The sequence below is a fragment of the Phalangium opilio genome, unplaced genomic scaffold (genome assembly GCF_054372755.1).
Source record: "Phalangium opilio isolate 3A_F unplaced genomic scaffold, DU_Popi_V2 ptg000082l_1, whole genome shotgun sequence".
NCBI classification, from domain to species: domain Eukaryota; kingdom Metazoa; phylum Arthropoda; class Arachnida; order Opiliones; family Phalangiidae; genus Phalangium; species Phalangium opilio.
The window spans coordinates 9,721,341-9,743,501 of NW_028324189.1; the positions used below are offsets into that span (position 1 = coordinate 9,721,341).

The window sequence follows — 22,161 nt, forward strand, 5'->3', positions numbered from 1 at the left end:
ACGTACGTTACGTCTAAATTTAATTTTCGAAATAAACATATCCGCGCGTATCCAAGATTGAAACTTTAATACCCTAAATATTATCTAAAGCCCAAAAGCCAAGCAAGCTCTCTCGGCGACGATCTAAAGGCTAAAACAAAGGTTAGAGGGGGAGGGAGTCACTAAACCGGGATGAAGGGGGGGGCAACAAAATTGGTATCCATCCTCTATCCTCAAAGAAGAGAGAAGCACGGACCATGGTCTCTTTTCTCTTTCCACCGTTTTGCTCCATCCAGCTTTCTCTGGTCTCCACTATCCGTTTTGAAACGGCCGTAATTTTGGGGTTCTGTCAACACATAATTGATTTGCTAGCCGGCGCTGCAAGGCCATTTGCGCGCTGTTCGTGACACATTATCCGCGAGACTACCCCTGCCTCTAACATCTCTGCGCGCGAGAGAAGTCGAAGGAGGAGTCTACAATCCAATAAGCACCGCCCTTTCAAAGTGGCCCTAAACCGTGGTACGGCAACGGAGAGAGTGACTTGAAAAGCTCTTGGAGAAAATTCGCTTCTAGAGTATATCCTATATTCAACAGAGAAAGCGGAGTAAAAACACCTAGCTTCGAGACCTCTAACGAGTCCATCATCTGATCTGCGTGGTTTCGTTCACTTAGATGCAAACGTCAACGTTTAATTTGGGCTTAGCAACTGTAATTAGTTACCAGATACGCGATAATTCCTTCGTACTCAACAAAGTATCGCCGCGAGGGAATGTCCGAAGAAATCTAACAATTACTTACGAGCAACAACTACTTATAGAACAGTAAAACCACCATGTCTTCTAATAATAAGTCATCTTCAGAGTTATCCAAGTCTTTCTGTATTGACGCGTTACTCGCGCGCGAAGACAGACCACCGCGATCTCCTACGTCGCAGTCCGAAAGTAACGCTGGTTCACCTCCTTTAAGTCCAGGGGGTGCGTCGGCCTGTTCAGCACCATCCCCAGCTACGACACCAACCTCCCAAAACAATCACCAACAAGGACAGAGTTTTATGTCGCCTCCGCGTAACTCTTCGCCGGACAGAGATACTAATTTTCAAAATGGACCACGTGGAAATAGTCTCTTCGCGTCAGGGTATCCGAACCAGCATCACGGACATCCATTTTTTACACCTAATACTTTGTACGCGAGTTACGGGGGTCATGGGTCATTGTCGGTCCATCACGCGGTACCCACGAGCGCCTTTCATCCGCCTTCCGCGGCGGCTGCAGCCGCTGTTGCCGCCGCTGCCGCGAGCGGTGATCCATCGGCAGCTGCCTTGGCTGGACTTAAAAGTGGACACGTTTCTTTGGACTGGTTAGCCAGAGCGGGAATGTTCTATCCCAGATCTTACGATATGTCAGGTCAGTATTTTTAGCTCTAATACGGGGTCGAATGGTAATTATACTTTAAGGAATTACTTGTGCGTCATTGGGTTAAAGACGGCCTATAACTTCATCATCCTAAATGTTACTACTATTCCAGTTTAAGCATAGCTACAAAAGTCCTCATATTTGATTATTTCCCCATTTAGTTGATCAGAAACTCATAAAATTCTAGAAAACTATATATATAGATTTTAGTACATTGATTTTCCCTTAGAAGTTAGAATTAAAACTAGTGTTTTTATATGGGAAATCTATAGTTCTTTCCGATATAATTGCGTATAATTCCTATATTTTAATTTGAAATAGTTTTACTTCCATAACGGCATACCTTACTGACTTTGATTAATCTGCGAATCCCTCAAATAACTTAAATTCTTATCCAATGAACGAAAAAAATATAAAATTACCTCTCTATTTTATCAATTTTCCCCTTTAACTTGACACTAAATAATTTCCCATATTTTCATTAAAGACGTTATTAAAATTTTTCAGTAGTTAATCTCAATTTTTACGCTCAAAATCATAGAGTTATAACATGAATTTATTAATTAATTAATTAATGAATAAATTCATGGTTATAACAATAGAGTTAAATAAATTACTCTGGTAATAATGCATTTTCAAATTCAAACAAAAGTCTAAAACAATCTTCCTTATCTATATTACAGAATGATAAAAAAACCTAGTCTCATAATGATGTTGTTTGGCGATAATTAGCTAATGGCTTTTACCCTCCCATTGTTTAATCCCCCCCCCCCAAACTCAAAGCGTTACTCATAGATGAACAAATAATTTTCACGAAAAGAGTCCAACTTCGACATTTCCTGCACAGCGCTATCAGTAATGCCCTTTAAACTAAAACTGACGCTTTCAATTAACAAGTTTCAAGTACTGAGTCGAGGGTGGGGAAGCAGATGTCCTTTTTACGAATCTTTACTTTATATATATATAAAGAAACGGATATTTTCTCTGATTACACTATAATTAACACATCACTCTTATCAAGTGCATGATGTGTTTTGCAAATTGAAAATTCTCTTAGGGACAAACCTATTATTTCGCAACTATTAATGTACCACACGTAATTACCAATTAAAGATTTAAATGAACGGTATTTCAAAATATGCAGTGGGATGGTTCTATGGGAAAATAATTTTGAGTCGAAAGTTTTCTCTGACCAGCCGATATTAGCCTAAGAGACTCCCTAAACAAGTTACACGATTATCGTATTTTACACATGACCCCTTAATTAAATTATTAATAATTATTTATCAGTTTCTCAATTAAATTTAAGGGGTCATCCATAAAACATTCCAATCTTAATTTGAAAACGGTGTCCAATACTGGGTAAAAGAAAACATGTCACATAAGTATAGAGCATTTGCGCTAGTTACGTTAACCAACAAGTTATGGTTGTTTCAAGAAGTGATATCTAGTTTATTAGGGAGAAGGTATAAATTCCCCACATTTCCAGCTTTATCTCCAGTCCAAAGTCCGGAGTTAATCCCCGCCTCCAAATTACAACCAGCATCTCATTGGTTCTTGAAAACTCACGTCAGCGCGACGCGGTATGACGAAAATTACGTATTTTCCGACTGAGGAGGGGCGAAATAGCCCGGCCTCCTTTTACGTCCCCCCTTGTATTTTGAAAAGGGGCTGGGACTATGTCGCGCGAATACTTAGGCATCTTGTACCTTCTCCCTAATAAACTAGATATCACTTCTTGGTTAGAGATAGAGGGTTATGACGTTGCCATATATGGGAAAGAAATTACTGCAAACGTAACCCACGTTATTCTCAGGGCTACTTGTAATAATAAGTTCAAGTACCGCCAACATTCTCTCTTAATTTCGTTAAACGTCTCGTGCGATTAATATGAGGTTCGATTTTCTTTGACACGTCCTCACTCGAAACTGTCAATATATTTTCTCCTATTTTATTTAATTGATAATATGATACGTATTCCTGGCCCAAAATGTAGATACCTAGTTGATAATGATTGTTATAGACAGATGGGGAATCATTCATTGGCGGTGCTGTTTAACGCTTAATTTTCTTTTTCGAGGATCTCTTTATCGGGTATTTTTTTTTTCATTAAAGTGTGAAAGATAACTCATGCACCGTTTGAAGCGAATTAAGCACTCACCGTTATTGCGTTTTGATATCGAAATATATCAAATTTGCTTGTTTTCAAGTTATATTAAATTGATCGCTCTAGAAAAACCTTGTAATTGTAATCAATTATTGTTAAAAACATCATTTTAAAGGGGTAGTGAACGCTACTAATTCTTCCAAATACCTCATTTCTCTATTTGTACATTTCCCCAGTAAAATAAGTGCATGTTAGTCCTATCTCTACCACAATGTAAACTTTATTTCTATTTCATTGTTAATTATAATAAAACTAACAATCGGGAAGTAGATCTAAAGGTCAAAGATTAATATAACCTTTTAACCTTTAAAGGAAATTAAATAAAATACTGGCTAACATGACCTCTAACCCCTCATATTATTTATTACACCTAAGCCTTGGCTTGCCCTTTAAAAGAACACCAAAACTTTCAATTTTCAAAAGAAATAGTAATACGTAACTAAATCCCGTGACCTTTGACCTTCCTCTATCAGCAATTATCCATTATCACACATCACTAATGTGTTAAATCTTACGTAAAAAGCCACGTTAATTCTTTCAAACCTCTCCCAAACACTGATAAATATAGTTAAGCCTAATTCCTCATTTTTAAATTCTTATCCATAAAGAAGAAAAAAATATAACGGTTCGTTATAGATAAGCGATAATTGTTTCGTTATCCTCAATTTTGGGCCCCATTTTTGGCCCCCCATATAGTCGTTAACTTTGGCACCAAGCTGTCTAGTTAGGATCGGCTGCCTCAAAATATTCTCAGACCATGAAACAAAAAATAAAACCCTCCCACACTGAAAAGAAGGTTGTAATATATAAGAAGCAAAACGCTTTTCTTTATCTAAGGGATTAAAGCCTTCGAGACAGATTTACGACCAACAAATTGATCCCCTCTTAAGCATAACGGAACAAAGGTAATTTAAAGGCGTACTTAAAATTCAAGAGGTTAAAAGGTTATTTTTCTAATTTTTTTTTCGCAATATAAAACGGTATTGAGATTTTCTGTACTGTGTTTACCTAACGAATGGTTATGCAGGCTGTTAAAAAAGGGGAGTGTGGTAAAAGTTATAATTTAGCTTTCAGTATATCTTTTAAGTATTATATACCGTATAATTCATGCCATATTACGAAATATTTTGCTTAATTTTAAGCCTGTATAATGATAAAGATAATGCCAAAAATCCAACATTTTCTAATTAGCCCCTGGTGAGCTGTTTTGCCCTGGACATACGTGTGTTGCGGGTTAAACATTTCTAAAGGCGCTCGTAGGTTTGACATTAGAAGATATACCCCTAAATGTTGTCTTTCCTGTTACTAGTAAAAAATATAAAAATTGCAAAATTTAAAGGCTTAACAGATACTTTTAATCATTGTTTCTCTTTAAATATGTAAAAAAATAAATTATGCTCCTCACTATTTACTATCTTGTACAAACCCAAATCTCCCAGAATTATTTAAAGCAAGTGTAGCTTTATTTTTATGGTTTTAAATTTAATTAACAGTATAACAATTCAAACTTAATATAACTATGAGTTTCGAGCCACTGCAATATTGTTTTTTAGTAACCTACAAATCAAATAAACTATCTGAATTTTTTCTTTATAGATATACCCTATAAAACATTAATTTACGACCATTTAAGATTTATCACTTGATTTATGAATAATATACAACAAGAAAAAAATACGACTGATTTCTTAGCAAATATCTTGTTAAAAAATGCTCCAATGTCGTTAGACTCAGATCCCCCAAAATCAGGATATTCTAAAGGAAGGCAGGAAAAGGGGGGTTAAAATTGGAAAAAAATCACACCTAACTTATTTCCACTACACTATTTCTTGAATCAAATCACACCACCCTAGTCTCCAATCAAAAGTATCCCCGTTGTCTATCAATAATCAGGGACGAATCAAGGAAGAGGGGGGGGCGGGTTACTTTTTTGACTCAATTTAAAACTATCCCCTAGAAGAAAAAAAAAATCCTTTGCAAAATTTGAAAGAAAATCGAAGAGAATAAGATATTTCTGTCTAATCAGTGCCATGTTTACCCATAAGGAGAGAAGGGATATCAATTTAAAAGAGAGAACCAAGGCTTAGCTACATACACCCCTTTTTCTCAATCACGAATTTGTGAAATCTAACGCGATGCCAAGGCGTTCGTTCGTCCTTATGGCTCCAGGGGTTAATATTAGGGACTCCAATCACTCCTGGAAGTTACTACAGTCATTTTTTCCACTCCATGATTCCAATAGCTACTAAGCCTTGGTTAGTGTTAGGGTTAAGAACCCATGGGGGTGAAACTAAGTGTATGAGTGCGTTCTCTGAATGGTCCCCTTGAGGTGGCAACGTTCTTAACGTTCCTGAAATCTTTTACTAAAGCTTTTCACGATCGAATCCCTAAAAAAGACCATGCAGCTATAGGGTGGACATTTTTCTATTGTTAAGCCTTTTTTGCCTTCAAAAAGAAATATGCCACCGAGGGAGCGGGAGTAAATACTGAAAGACCGAGCTAGGGTGCCTACAAGTTTTAATTTGGGAGCTACTCCGAAGTTACTCCGGGGTACCCTATCTTTATTGTTTTTCCTTACTCCCGACCTAAGCCTAACCGTTTTTCTGGACCCTCAGATTTTTTTATATTACTCCACTCTCTCTCAACAAAAGAAAAAGTGCGTTCAGGTTGTGTGTTAGGGAACTGATTGGTAAAGAATTCGGTGTTAAAAAAAAAAGGGAACCTTTTTTCTTCTTCTTATACTTTTATACAAAGAAAGGCAAAAGAAAAAATAACAAAAGCAGAATTTAATCCCCTAAATTGGTTAGGCTTAGGCGCTATAATGCGTAAGGTTTAATGTTATTCCCTCGCAATTTTTTTCAAACCACGCGCGAATTGAAAACAATTTTATAAGATTTTTTCTTATATAAAAAAAAACCCTAAACCCCATAGGCTCGGTTTTTAATAGAGCAATAAAGGTCTGGGGATTTTTATTTTAATATTCAGTAAGCGTTTACCCCACAAATGAATGAATGAATTCGATCTTCAACTACTTTCTGAAATAATATCATTTCAAAATATTAGTTAACTACCGCTAATTAACTTAAATTGCACCTAAATCTAATTAAATCCCAGCTAGCATAATCATGCAGAGAAAATTTGCAGATTCGTTATAAATTAAATCGTTTGACTTGATATGAGGTCAATTCAAAGTTGACCTTCGAACAGTTATTCTAATTCATATAATTTATTTCAAAATATTAATTAAATTTAAGCTTCCTTTATAATTACGGTTCCAAATTAACTAAAAATGTACCTAAATCTAATTTAACCAAAACAGAATCATATAAAATTTTCAGAGTCGTGGTAGGGTAAATTAAATCGTTTAACCTCTAGGTCAATTCAAAGTTGACCCCTAGTCCATGCACGCGGTTATTGTAATATTTCCTTCTAAATTAATTTATACAATTTATACAATCGGCAGTTAACTTTCATCTCATTATGAAATTATCACGTTCTAAGGCTTGGCAGCGCCTTTAGTCGAAATCCAGCCTTCAATAAATATACGTAGGAACGGTGTAAACAGGAAGCGGTCAGGATCGGGGGCTCGAATCCGATATTCCAATTAGCGGGAAGACCTTTCTTAAAATATATCATATTCGGTAAACTGACGATTATTAAACTTATCGGAGATATAGCTATAGCTATGGATGGCGTGAAGCGTGAGCTTTAATATAATGTCCCGAAATTTAACGGGAGCCAACCAGGAGCTGATAACAATAGAGTGAGTGTCTATCTGGTTTCAGAACCATTGAAAATATTTGAATCTTTGGATGCCCATTTAATCTATTGAGACAATAAAAAAACCTGATTGAACCACATAACTACAGCCTCCTAATTCCATATTTTAATCTTCTTAGGACTTATATGGGTTCTTGACTTAATTTAGTTTGAGAAAACATTAGACTCTTTGCTTAATCAATAGATAGTTTACACACATCTGGTTTTAGAAGCAATGAAAATATTTAAATCTTTCGATGCCCATGCATTTTGTTTTTTTCAAATCTATTGAGACAATAAAAAAACCTGATTGAACCATATTTGAAAATTCTCAGGACTTATATGGGTTCTTGACTTAATTTAGTTTGAGAAAACATTAGACTAGTTCTTTTCTTCACAAATAGATAGTTTACACTCATGGAGGATTCGTATCATTTACACCAGTAGGCCGAGGACAAAAACCGTCTGCTTTTGTCCTCCAGGTAGCCTGGCCTTCTGGTGTAAATGGAATGAGTCCTCCATGAGTGAAAACTATCCATATTCTATAAAATTCCGACATTTACTTATCATTAATGTCCATTTTAAAATTCCCGGACTATATTCCATGACTCATGGAGTCATTTTTGAGCCCCTTTTTGACTTATTTGCAACTATTGTATAATTAACAGTGATTTTAGTGACTGTTGAATTCCATTGCGTGCCTTTAAAGGGTCATTTTGAAAACTCTCCCCACCACTTTTAGATCATTTTTGGATGGGCTCCAAAAGCAACGGTCATATCCGTGTCAGTAACAGATAGTCAGTCCTACACTCCTGTTAATCATCTCCTGACGGAATCAATATATATTAAGCTTATATTCCCCCATAGGCAATAAGGGGGGTGGGGGGTTCTCTAAACAGTTTCGGCGAAAGCGCGGGTCAATATTCCGCGGGATCTGGTCCGAAATTAATTTACATTTTCAAACGGATAACATTATAGAGAGATCTCAGGCGTCCGTCTGCCCGCGCCCGCCCTCCGGTTTTGGGACATATATTAAGTTTATATCAACGCGTAGATATCGGTAAACAACCGTTTTCTCCAGTCTCTAAAGTCCCAGAGAAACCATCCATGAAATTATTCAATTACCTAATGAATATTTAAGCTCTTGGTCAAGCCATATATACACTTAAATAAATCGTTACATTGTATTCCCCGTAATAGAAAATGGAAATCAAAACAGATAGATTGAAATATTCTAGTTAGGTTTTAACGCATTCTTATACGCGATAAAGGAGTACCAGAGCTAAAATCTCCGATAGAATACAAACAAGAGATGGGATGAAAGACGAAGGAGCGCAAAATGGTCCGCAAATTTCTCCTAAATTCTCAGCGGTATATACCATCGTATTTTCATCCAACAATCTCTGGAAAGCGGCAAAAGGCGCGTGCGTTTTCCCGCGAGATTCTAGACTCCTCCCTCGTTTATTTCTCTCGCGCAGAGCTGCACGCAGTTTCCACGCGCGTAACGGCATTTGTTTCTACAAGACTCAAAGCCATATAGGAAAAGCGCGGGAAACGACTCCAACTTGGTATAATAGCGCGCGCAGAATTTTAGGCGGGAAATCATACGGTCCACGCGCGAGTCGCGACTTGTAACACTCTTTCGATGGTGCCGGGGAAATTATCATTTGCATAGTTAATTAAACCTTTCCCCTGTCGCTTTTCCCCTCGATTGTTAGCAGCGCGGACTGATTTAGGCTTAGCTTATAGGATTCTAGGATCTAGTCTAGGTGTGTACGCTTGTATATATATTGAATTGAATAAATCGAGCGGTGTCTAATTAGCGTGGAATACCGCCGAGATATCTCCTGCAAACTAGAGAGAGAGAGAGAGAGAGAGAGGTGAAAAGCTAGTCAGAGAGAGATAGAATTAAGATAAGGAGAAAATGAATTAAAAATCAAAGAACTAAGCTTATTCACTAGCTACTTTGATTAAATGACTTTACGTGGTGGTAATTAACCAACGGGGATGCCGTAAAACCCCTGGAGAAACACTTTCGCCTTTTATACAAGGAAAGAAGGAAAATTTCCATTTCGGAAAATATTATCTAGGTTCATTATTTAAATTAGAACAAAGGATTAATTAATTAATTAATTAGCGGTTTAGACCTAAAATACACGTAAATATTTAACATAATCCTTTATAGAGGAAGAAGAAGAGTATATAATTTTTACCAAACTAAAATTGACATTAAAATTTATCGTTTTCAAACTTTGTAATATTTTTAAGGTGTCTAGAAATAGAACCGTATAGCAGTATAAATTTGTTATTTTCATAACACGGTCGGGGGAGGGGATGAGAGAGAGAGAGAGAGAGAGAGAGAGAGAGAGAGAGAGAATGTGTATACTCCAACAGGAGTATAATACCAGATCCCAGGTGATTTTAAAAGTCAGAGGAAACAAGCTTGGATAGGGGCCGGGGCCTTTTAATGTTTCCCGAGTGATTTATACACCCTTCTCAACTATCCCAAACATATTACCTTTCTTCAAGGGAGCCAAGATATCTACAAGGCTACTCTCTCTCGCAAACCGTATAATAAATGAATTTCTCTAGCATTTCCTCTCTCCCCTGAACATTCCCGGCTCTTTAAGGAGCACGTCAATTTAACCTAAGAGTAACACTAAATAAGCTTTATCTTTATATATACTGTATTCAGTTTAAACTGACGTTTCTACAACATTTGTTAAGCTACTACTGTACAGTACCAACCTTGTATTTTTAAGTCTAAGCTAAACCATAACCATATACTTTCCATAAGTATTGTTCTGCGATAGGGGCATGCGAAGGAAAAAAAAAATTGAAGACTGTTGCGCCATCTATTTTAAAGATTTCTCCTCAAAAACAAAAACAAAACAGAAGAATGGCAGTCCCCTACCCTTGACTGTATTGAGTTCTATGGGGAAACAACATGGGGTGTCATAACGCTATAGTGTGTTGGGTTTCATATCAGAGTATCCGTCACCAGGTGACCAGGAGACTCCCATCTAACCTTCTATAAGGAATTAATGCACACTCAAATATCTTATAGGTTTATACTTATATAGAGAAATATAAGGTTATGGCTAAACTTTAATATTGTTAGATAAAAGATATGTAATGTAGTTACACCTATGAGGGGAGGGGGATGATGTGAATCTTTGAAAAGTATAATACCCGCACCTTTTAGAAAATAGAAACATTACGGAAGAGATATGGTAGTATTCTCAAGGGGGATCCGCGGAAAGTTGTATATTGTATCCTTTCGGAGGTTTTCATCTCGTTTACTATAAGTTTTAAAATTTAAACAATTTATTTTAACAAACCTAGGTGTTAGGTATACTGTTTTCAGATTGATAGATGAAAAGAATTTAATGATTGGCGTTAGAAAATTTGTTTTAGTTTCGTAATAAATTAATTTAGCACGAGATTTGATTAAAAATCGAGCGCGATGTGACAATCGTGGCGCGAGATATATGTAGAATCAGGGTTCGTACAAAATTTTTGGAATGAAATTCCCTGACTTTTCCAGGTTTTCCCTGACCATATGCAATAACTTACAAGGCGTAAATATATGAAAACCAATCTAAATTCACTCGAACCATTTTTGAACGAGTTGTCATTGTTATAAAGATAAGCCAATTAATTCGTTTAAATTTAACCATAAGTAAATCATAAATAACCGGAGCGAGCTCCGCTAATTTGGGGTTCTGCTCAAGTCTCAGACAACACTTTTTTGGTCACCCTTATACTGTTATCCAGACTATCAATTTCCTACCAATATATTTTTCCCTGACATTTCCCTGACTTTTTAGGCCCATTTTCAATTTCCCTGACTTCTCCCTGACCTTTTAGGCCCATTTTCAATTTCCCTGACTTTTCCCTGACCTTTTAGGCCCATTTTCAATTTCCCTGACTTTTCCCTGACCTTTTAGGCCCATTTTCAATTTCCCTGACCTTTTAGGCCCATTTTCAATTTCCCTGACTTTTCCAGGTTTTCCAGGTCGTGTACGAACCCTGAAGAACGTGACACCGGAGTTTTGTTAAAAAAAGGCAGGGCGTTACTCGATTGGTCGGAGGTGCTAATTTAAAACTATCTATGAAATAATAAACTAATTTGAATTTTAAAATCATTCGAAGGTATTTGCTGGATTGGTCTTTAATTAGTAGAAGAATCGATAAAAAAATCCACTTGATTTCCTTTGAATTCTGCTCTATCTAAGAAATAAAATATTCAAAAATCCTTTTCCGGAAATCAGTAAAAACCAAAAAGCCTCGGTAAACGTAAAACTTAAACTTAAAACGTAAACATTTCAAAAGTCGTTTTTGAATTATTCTCAACAAATCTTTGCCCCATTTTATACCAAAATGTATAATAATCAAAAAAATTCCCGAACGCGTCTTACAATTTAGTTTCAAATATCAGCTTCACGCTTAGGGTGGGTCATCCATGTATGGAGCCAAGGGGGGCCCAAAAAACCCCAAAACCGAATTCCATACGTATTCAATTAAGCTCTGAAAAGCGGCGAGAGAGAGATGGTAGGGTAATACCGCAAAGGGTGCGGGATATTTGTAATTTTCAATCCGGGACATCAAACATAATTCGCGAAACTCGTGTCAACTATCCGACCCCATTGTATTTGGCGCGGGAAAAATAAGAGAGGGTCGCTTTGTAACAGGGCTCTGATTAGCCCATCACAATTCCTACCAAATTTTCGGCTCCATAAAATAGCTGATCGTTCCAGGGTTGCGAGAGAGAGGTCTTTTGGGCCCCCTCCGGACCCTAGTCACCCCCCCCCCCGCGCTCGTTGGAGTCCAACAGCTCATTAGCAATTCATGAGGCTCTAGCTTTCATCCCATTTTGCTCTTGGTCCTCCTCAGTCCCATCTCTCCGACTCCCCGAAAAAATAAAAAAAAATAAAATTGGAAGAGGAAAAAGGGACACGTAGAGAAAATTTCGCGGTTCGCGAAGCGATGATGTGAACCCGTGATGCTACTGTGTAAGCCCTTAAGGGGATCCGCTCCTGGATATAAGTTCGATGGATAATTAAACCAAACCACGGCAGATGGCCAAATGTTTGAGTGTTTTTCTCCCCTTCAAAAGTGAGGAATATACGCTTTAAATTATTTTAAATGGGACCCCGAGGGAGATTGGAATAATGCTAGGTTGGTCTGGTAGGTTTTATGAGTTACGGAGGTGCTCGGTAAAATTAATTTAAATTGGGTTGTGACGTCATGGATACTAATTGTATGTATTTCTGCGTTCCATAAAGAATTGTACGGCCGAATGAGCCCAAAAAGTAACTACAGATCCCCGTTTACAACTTATATTTGGAGTGTTTTAGGGATGACATATTAAATAAGAAATCACTGTCTTTCAGGTTCTTACTTAAATTTAAGGGGTCATAAATAAAACACTCCATTGTTCATAACTTGTTTAGGGGCAAAATTCCATAGAAGCTACATTTTCGAGTCAAAATCGTTTCTCCATACTGTACCACCGTTTTCAGTCTCAGAAGTTCAGAACAGCATGCAGGTATTGTTTGCAATACTTGGATGCAGAAAACCTTTGAATGCTAATTTTACTCGTCACCAAGCCGTGAAAAGGCAAAAATCTATTTTTGTACCCATAAAAACATGAAAATTTCATAGTATAATTCAGCTATAAACAAAAACGGAAACATCAAAAATAGCGCAAAGACATATTTTCTTAATTCTTTTCGCAGTACAGTGTCATTTTTCACACCAATACTCTAAAATCTATCAGTAGAAGCGGCGGCAGAAGTCATCCTTATCTTAAACCCTATATCTCCCCAACGCGCAAAATCATTTGAGAATCGCCGCTATATAGATAACACTCGCTAATCAACTCCGCGCTAATGCAAACCTATCGCAACCTCGATCGCAAATTACCCAAAAATTTGAAAAAGGGAATGCATGCCGCCATCAAAAATCTTTAAGGATGAATTGAAGCGTTCGCATCTGGATGTTCAAAAATTTATCCAATTATATAATTAGATTGTTGTTAAATTGACAAAATAAACAAGAGGCGGCGGGAAAATTAAGGGAGGGGGTTCAGTCTTTTTCTAACAGCGGCGCCTGCGCTTGCTTGATTGTATGTTCCTTTTCCATTCAATCATAGTGTGTGTTTAAATACTTTACAGTTAATCCTATATAGAGAAGGGCCAAACACCCTCCGGAACAAGGTTTTTATCCCTATAGGTCCCTAAGGGACCCTTCTGCGCGTGCCACGCTACTCTCAATTACGCCTCGGGCTTATTTTTAAGTTCAGACTTAGCATTTCTATCAAAATATTACATAGAAATTTTATACAATATGAAAAACATTGCTAAGCCTAACTTTTAAACTTGGTTATCAAATTAGGCCTAATGAATTTAAAAGATGGGATTTAAAAATTAGTAAGAATTCTACCTCTTTTTAGCATGTTGACGCAACCTAAGCTTCATTTTTTTATTTAATTTATGAAATTTTTTGAATAAAAAAATGTAGGTTAGTTTATGTAATATAATACTTTCAATGCCTGAGGAGATCACATTAAAAATAAGGACCGATTTTCATTAGGTCTATGTCTAATCCGAACAAGACTTGCCCCAAAAAATGGTCTATGAGTTGATAGCGTTAACTGGTGCTGAAAATTAGAGCGTTTATCTAGGGGGGTGAATTCACTTTATAGAAAGCTTTATGGGTCCCTCAATTCACGGGCACCGGGGGTTCATCGTGGCTATAAACCCCCTACCCCTGAACCCCTTCCCCCGGCACGATTTTAGATCAGCATGCACCATCCCGATTCCATCCCGACATGGGTTTCATCTCGTTAGAACTACACTTTCTCCAACCCCCTGTATCGTTGACGGGGAGCAAGCAACTCATTTGATCTCATCTATGACATGTGGCGTCCATTGTGCTAGCGCGTGTTTAAGAGTAAACTTAGTACGGCCCCCCTCACGCGCTGTACCATTATCTAGATTGACGCGTAATTTTCAACAGCCAATCTTTTTAACTTAAACCCCTAACCCGGCCATCCTACCTCGTTTAGTTCCTCCACGCTTTAGGCTTAGCTAGGTTAATAATGCCAAAAGGCACGCGTTATAAGGGTGCATGGTGTATGGGTTAAAAACAATCATCAATTTAGAACCTAATACCGAGTTCAAACGATTTTCCAGCCCCCCTTCCTGTGTAGATGACTTTTATATGTTAAAACTGCCCAAGGAGTTAAGCCTAATTTAAAATAAAGGTCATGAAGGGAAAGGGTTTAATTTTGGAAGGCTGCATGCATGCATGGTCAACGAGTTATATATTTTGTTCTGAAACTTTGGAACGTCAGCGAGGGTTGTTATATTTTATCATAATGGCCTAACTTGATGTCCACTTTCTCGTACGGTATCTTAAAAATTAATCAGTGAATTTTAAAGAAGAAATTAAGGGATAGATTTAATTATAGAAGTAGGAATGGAGAACAGATCGAGTAATCTGTGCGCGCGTCAAAGTCCCGGACCCCCTTCCACGGGACACAGGGGTATGAAAGAAGAGGCGGGTCATAGCGACAGAGGTAAAAAGGAATTACGTCACTATTTTTCGCCGTCCCAGTCAGCTACGCCATCAAAACGTAGTTTAAGTGAGCCAATTAGATAATTTAAATTTTTCGTTACGTGTTGGAGGGAGGGACTCTATACTGGGCTATGAGTCGGACTGAAGTAAATACTAACAGCTCTCCATTCCTACTTCTAAAATTAAATCTATCCCTGGTGAAATTGAGGAATGTCAACGAGGGTTGTTATTAATTCATGGCATAACTGAATATCTTCTTTCTCACTTGAATTTTAAAGCGGAAATTAAGGGTTTTGTTTGAATTTTGTGTCATATACCCTTTATTGAATGTCAGGCATAACAAATTTCACATGACCTTTAATTTTAAAATAAAATCAACTGAATATTTATCCTATATCTTTTAAACGGGGTAGAGAGGGGGGGGGTAATACCAGTAAATACATTCGACAAAATCTCGTTTTATGGCCCATAATTCCATTCGCCAACCAAGAATAAGAAACGTTTATCCATCGGAAGTTTCCGGCTATCCCAGAAGAGGAAGAAAAAGAAAGACGCAGTCAGCTAAAAGTTCTCTCCCTTCAGGAGGAGGCTAGCTAGAAAAGGGAGCGGGACTCGAGATCTTTCCTTTATCCCCTATATATATTTTATTATTCTTGAAGTCGATTTGGCTTTAGCTTTATCATTCATTCAAAGGGAAGCCGGGGGAGGGGGAGTGATTTTGAAAGGCATGATGGAATCCCCAAATCTATATCGATGTCCAGTAAATGGGCTTACCCATAAAAAACGACCGACTCTACCCTTTTTCTACTCCATTGAGAATTATCGATATCAAAATAGCGTGCTGAGTATAGACCCTTTCAATGATATTCACCCTCACGAGCTTCTTAGGCCTTGGCTTTAAACTTTCAGAAAACACATTTTTTCTTACACCTATAAAGCTATACTCGCGGGTTTCAACTAAAATGGTCTATCCTAAATAACTATCGCAGTGTTTTATGGCTGACTTTCACGATACAGTTGTTAATGTTTTCGAGACCTAAAGTAATTGTACAATGGGGTCTAACAGTTTCCCATTCCCTTCAATATATTCTATGAAAAATATATATACCACATTCTTGGCAAATATCCATTCCTCTAAAACATATCTTAGTTAAGGATGGTTTGTTGTCCAATATATCTAATAGTCTATCTCTAAGATCTAAGTTGATTTACAACTGTTAATTATAGTTATTTTTGATGTATAGGCAATCAACAACCGTCAGTTCTGGGTAAAACAAGGCGACCACGAACAGCCTTCACCAGTCAGCAATTACTCGAATTGGAGAATCAGTTCAGATTGAACAAATACTTGTCGAGACCCAAGAGATTCGAAGTGGCCACCAATCTCATGCTAACCGAAACGCAGGCGAGTATATTTATGGCATCTAATTAGACTTAATTAATTAGTTAACTGAAGGCTTTATAATTATAGAAGAGATTTGTTAATTGAAGGGTTGATTTAGAGTTAAGGTTTTTGATCCTTGGTAAATGTCTTAGAGCTAATACCCGAAGTAATTCGCATGTTGAATAAACATGAACATGCAAACTAGACGTCACTCATAATTAAAGGTTTTTAAAAATTATTCCTACCATTAAATGAACAGTCCTCCAATTCACGAGACTCTTGGTAATAATTGAAACGCATCAGGAATATCTGTAAATAAATAAACAAATAAATAAATATATAATTAAATAATTAAATACGTCCTTTAATACAGTTAAAATAATAATTATAATAAATGTCTATAACGTCTCATCTCTTCTGGCTCTATTCACACTAGGCCTTTGTCAAAAATTAAAACCGCATCTAACAACGCGTGGCAAGTTAATAATGAGACTAATTTCGTTGAAATAAACTAAAGATTCTATAACTATAGGCTGAAACAAGCAATCACGTGATTATTCCATGGATCTTATAAATCCTCATAAGGGATAGGAAACAGTGTGTTTTCTACGATACAAAAAACATGCATGTGACGAGTGCAAATGGGACTGGGAAAACTTTTCTCGTCCTCTATCGAAATACAACGTCCGTGATTATTTAAAGAAAAAAAAAACTGAAAGATAATTATGAAGAATTAAAATCAGACACAAAAAAAACCACATCATAGATATAAGAATTCGATGGTTTTAAAACGGTTTTTGCTGAAAAGGGGCTATTTTGAGCGAGAAAACGCAATTACATTGTTTGGGGGAGGGGGGATTACCCCCCGTATTTCGCTACAGTTTTTTCGTAATATAAACAGCGGGGGATCGTTCCCTATCGCCCCCCAACGAAGGGTTTATATATGGGTTTTGTTTTATATTCCATAGATCACTTTTAGAAAAACGATGCCGTCTCAAAAATTTGACAGCCAAGAAAGATATTGTGATAGATTAGAGGAAAGCGAGAAATAGGCTTAACCGAAGATGAAAACCCTAAAAACGCCGAGAAAGATGAAAAAATGACTTTGCACCCCCCTTTAAAACTTCGGAAAAGGGAGAGTGAAACTCAATCTTGATGTATATATTTCAAAGTTAGATTTAATCAAAGTTCAAATCGATTATGAGACTGCGGCCTTTTAGAATAACTCATTAATGAAATACTCTACTCAATATCTACTTTTAATTAAGATCAATAGCATTAGTAATAAATAGAAGCGACACCCTGAATTCCTATCTCCACTGGGATGTACTCTAGTATAAGCTCACGATGCTTGGGTCATGGTGACGTCAATAAAACGAAATAAGATAAGCTACTCCCACATACGCATCATAGGGGCACCATAAAGATTCCCCGCGTCGCTTTAATATTTTACTGATACAATCAATACTTCACAATCCCTTTAAAGAAAAAAAGAGCCAAACTTTATCTTAACCAATCAGGTTGGTTTTCCATGGCGCGAAACCAGGGAATACAATTGAAAACAAAGCGTCGAAGAATAACAATGCTATAGCCAAAACGCAACTGAATTTATTACGCTTTTGAAATATAGAAACTGTTAGAAAGAAAGAAAATAGAAATAAAAATAAAACCTCGCTAAGCCTCGGCCTTCCCAAAGAAAAAAAAATAAAAATAAAATAAAAAATGAAGAAACAATTAGTCTAGTAGTAGCCTAGTTACTCTGAAAATGGTTATGAGGAGGGGGAATGTTGATTACTCGATTTTCTCTTGCTGACTTGTAATTCGCCTGTAATTACAGCTTTCCATAATGAACAAGGACTAATTGGGGGCTCCCTTAATTGCTTAGCTGACGATCAGGGGTTGGCCCGCAACGTTAATGGTATATACTAGCGAATAAGACTCTAGCTTTTAGCTTTTATGATATCTACCATCCCATTTGTACTCGCCCCCCCCCTTTTACCGTTTTATACTCGCTCTAAGCCTTGGTTAAAGAACAAAGGCTTAGCTAATTCCCTGGCTAATAGAGAAAGCTGCGAGTAACAACCATTTTCTTCTCCCCTCTTCATAATTATCCTACATATACGGTTGGTTGTATTCTTCCCAAAAAGAAGAAAAAAAAAAGGGTTAGGGTTTTAGGAGAGCTTGGAAATTAGTTTATTAGGGCCTAATAAAATAATGTTAATTTAGTTTTAGAAGGTAGGGGTATAGTGTTGGGTTTTTACTTTGAAAATATTGTTCAAATTAGGCTTAGTATTTAATTCAAAGTTTAGATGTAGAATCTGGAAAACTAGGTATAAGAGTTAAGGATTTTGAAAGCATGTACATAATTACTAGCAAGAACTAATATAGCTATAAATTCTTGGTTCTAGGCCTACTAATTTTTGCCACGAACGTTTTTCTAACTCTTGAGTTTTCTACAACTAAAAATGAGTACATTAATATTATTAGTTAGTGAAAATGACTTTAGACGGTTTTGGGAAATTGGAAAGGTCAGCTAGGATACTCTGAAATGAAAATCCAGTATACTAGAAAAAGGCTATTTATTTCTTTCTTATTTAGTACTAACTGCTTTTCTTGTTTGCCTGGCATACTAAATGGTCTATTTCCTCTACAAAAAATAGGTGAAAATCTGGTTTCAAAACCGTCGAATGAAATGGAAACGGAGTAAAAAATCCCAACACGAAAATAAGAACAAAAATTCGAATTCATCCGATAGTAGAGACAATTCAGAAAAATCAAGCAGCGGGAGTCATAGCACACGGACAAGCAACAATCACCAGTTAACCCCTAGTAGTATTCCACCCATCGCTCACGGACCACCTTCATCCTTACACCATCACCGAACGAGCGACGATCGTTCAAAAGACGATGCCGTGGATGGTCGACCCGATACTGGGGATGAGGACAGCAACAGCCCGTCAATCCCTACATCCCTACGTAGAAAAGACGTACCCATGGCCCTCGATCGTCTGAGCGAAGTTAACCGGAGATTGGACGGCCAAGAATTTCACCACGCGCACGTGGCAGCGCATCATCACCATTTACACGGACATCCTACTTCCGGTGGGCACACGACGTGCAGCGGTTCGTCCAAAACCGTGTGTAGTGACGTCATTTACAGACCTTACGTAGTTTAAAAGGACCGCAAACAATGTTATACCACCCACCCCACCGTTTATTTATTTTTTTTATCCCCAGTATCAATTCCATTAGGTCTAAATTAGACTTCGTGGTTATATTTATTTAATAAAATTAAATTATGGGTTGGTTTCTGGAGAATATTTTGTTGATATGAGTATGTATTACGATGGGACATAGTATAAGTTTTAAAATAAGACAAATTAGGTCAAAATCGGACAAGAAATAAGAAAGTTAAGATAATTTTTACAAACCAATGTGTTGAGGGAAAAACATTTCTACAGGCGCGTATTGAAATAACGTTGGGTTTACTGCCCCTATATGATGGCTTTCCCGTTAGGATTAGACTGGTTCAAATTTGACCTAATTTGACTCGCCATAAACTTTATATTAATCAATAAGCTAATTAATTCAACATGGAAATTAATTACATCTAATAGGGACCTTGCATGAAGTAAATATCGTCAAGTCCCTAAATTGTAAGATTTCTTTTTAAAAACTAAAATTGAAAAATAAATAATTTTGTAAATACGAATAATCGCGTTTGAGGTTATGAGCTTAATATTTTTCAACCTCTAACTCCAGAAAAGAAAAAAAAATCCCCAACAGTTAAAAGTCCCCATGATGTGAAATGAATAAAGAAATAAATGTTTTTTAGAATCGATAACAAACAAAATAATAATAATAAAAATAATTAGGTCAACGAACGGTTTCGAACAACGATTAAAAGCATAAATAAGTTAATTAAAATTATATCAAAATTAAGTAATTAATTTTACGAACGAAAAGTGCCAATCTTTAAGAAAAAAAACCAAAATTAATTAAACCAAATGAATTATAAAAAGACATCGATTTAAACTAAAAACGTTGGTGAATATATTATAAACCAACCATTTTTTTTTCTTTTTAACCAATAAAATCTGGACAAAATCTTTGTTATTAATCTGAGTTTTTTATCATTAAACTGGCGACAAATCTAATCTAATCTTATCTTAAAATTAGTTTATTCATCAGAGCGAATCAGCTAATTTTCCTTAATTAAAATAATATCGAACTAATTAAATCTAAATTATTCAACCGTGATGATAGATAAAATTATCTTAACGCGATAATACAGTGCGGGAGAGAGCGGTTCTTTGTCCAGAGTGATTTTTCTGCTAAGCCTAACGACCCATTTCAGTATCTCTTTAGCAAATTAACCTTAAAGGCTGGAGCTATTTTCTTTTGAACGAAATCTTTCTTATTCGATCAGATCTTTTTAGGAGGGAAGATTTTTGTCGAGAGAGAAGAGAGAGAGAGAGAGAGAGAGAGAGAGAGAGAGAGAGAGAGAGAGAGAGAGAGAGAGAGAGAGAGAGAGATGCTGGAAGGTTTTCGAAAATCGCTTTTACACTAGGCATAGAGGTTGTACGAAAAGAAGGGAGGTCCCATTCTTTGGCCGAGTCCTAATTCGATTGGGAGTTTTCCAGAGAAAAAGAAGAGGAACCCCTAAAAGATCGATTGAATAGAGGAAGGGAGCTCGGAGCTTTAGCCACCACCACCATCACGAGGGAGACAGAAGAAGGAAGACAAATTATACCGAGAAGAGCTAGATGGAATTTTCTCTCTCTCTCTCTTCAGAGAGAAAAAAAGAGGGAGGAGATGACAAGCCTAGAGAAAACGTGTTTTGTCACCAGATTTCACTGCACCATCATCTACGATCTAGGCTCTTTTATCGACTTTAACTTATAAAGAATTAGGCCTAAAAATCGGGCCTAACTATATATGTTTACTTTGAAGAATAATTTAGGACGTTTGGGAAAAAATTAAGCGCATTACATTTAGAATTTTGGATAATACCTATTTAATAATTGTTATATCATTTTATAGCCCAAGTACCATGGACTCATTTTCTTTATTTGAAAAATACATATGCTAAATTTAAATTAACCGTGGACTCCAGCAGCTTTAATTTCCTTCGATAGGTTCGTTTGGGACTCCTAAGTTTGGATATGCGTACGAAAGCAATGTGATTCCATGCAAAACATTTAAATTTAATACACTCATAACAATCTAACTCTTAGATTTAAAACCTACTCTTCATTTATGCCTAATAAACAATCATTATCGGTATACCGAGAGGAAATTCATGCGTGTAGAAAAATCTATACGATCCCAACGTCCCATTCACGATTTGTCTGGGGCGCTAAAGGATTTTAGATTCGCCCAAAATGGTCGATTATCGTATAAAGGAGAGAATCCAATAAGGAGATATATTTGCAGCCGGGGGTATATGTGTATAAGGAAGGAGTCGACCCAGCTCCCAAAGAGGAGAGGAGAGGAGAGAGAACTTCCAGAAGATGAAGATGGAAGAAGAGAGCGAGAAAAGAGGAGGAAAACATTGGAATCGGCTGAAAATCGGCAGCTAGAGCTTGTAGAAGTAATACTGCTGTGTGTTTTTCCCGCACCTTTGGGACTCGTAGGGCCCGGGTTCGCCCATACCACTCCGACCTGGAGAGGCCACAAAGAGCCAGCCAAAGAAGAAGAGAAGAGGAGAGAAGAGAAGGAGAAAAAAAGAGGTACGTATAAAATAAACTGTAGATATAGCCAAGGCCCGATTCTTTTGCTAAGCCTAAAATAAAACTAGGGGATCTGGCCTAAAGAAAGCCGATAAAATTTCGACAAGACGTCATAACGTCACAAAGAAACACAGAACGGGGTCA

At 36.9% G+C, this 22,161-nt stretch overlaps 2 protein-coding genes across 4 annotated transcripts in view; one reads left to right on the top strand and one right to left on the bottom strand.

The window, feature by feature from the left end:
• Nucleotides 1-22,161, bottom strand: part of LOC149651481 (acetylcholine receptor subunit alpha-like) — a 120,676-nt gene that overhangs the window by 81,651 nt on the left and 16,864 nt on the right. For all 3 annotated transcript variants that reach the window (XR_016371240.1, XM_089848431.1, XM_089848430.1), the window contains one exon: nucleotides 16,531-16,594. The gene's annotated coding sequence lies outside the window, so the exon portion shown is untranslated. The remainder of the gene's footprint in view (nucleotides 1-16,530; nucleotides 16,595-22,161) is intronic.
• Nucleotides 227-20,355, top strand: LOC149651485 (uncharacterized). Its single transcript, XM_089848442.1, has 3 exons — nucleotides 227-1,382; nucleotides 16,146-16,306; nucleotides 18,946-20,355. The coding sequence occupies exons 1-3, from the start codon at nucleotides 812-814 to the stop codon at nucleotides 19,459-19,461; spliced, it is 1,248 nt and encodes a 415-aa protein (XP_089704568.1). The 5' UTR covers nucleotides 227-811; the 3' UTR covers nucleotides 19,462-20,355.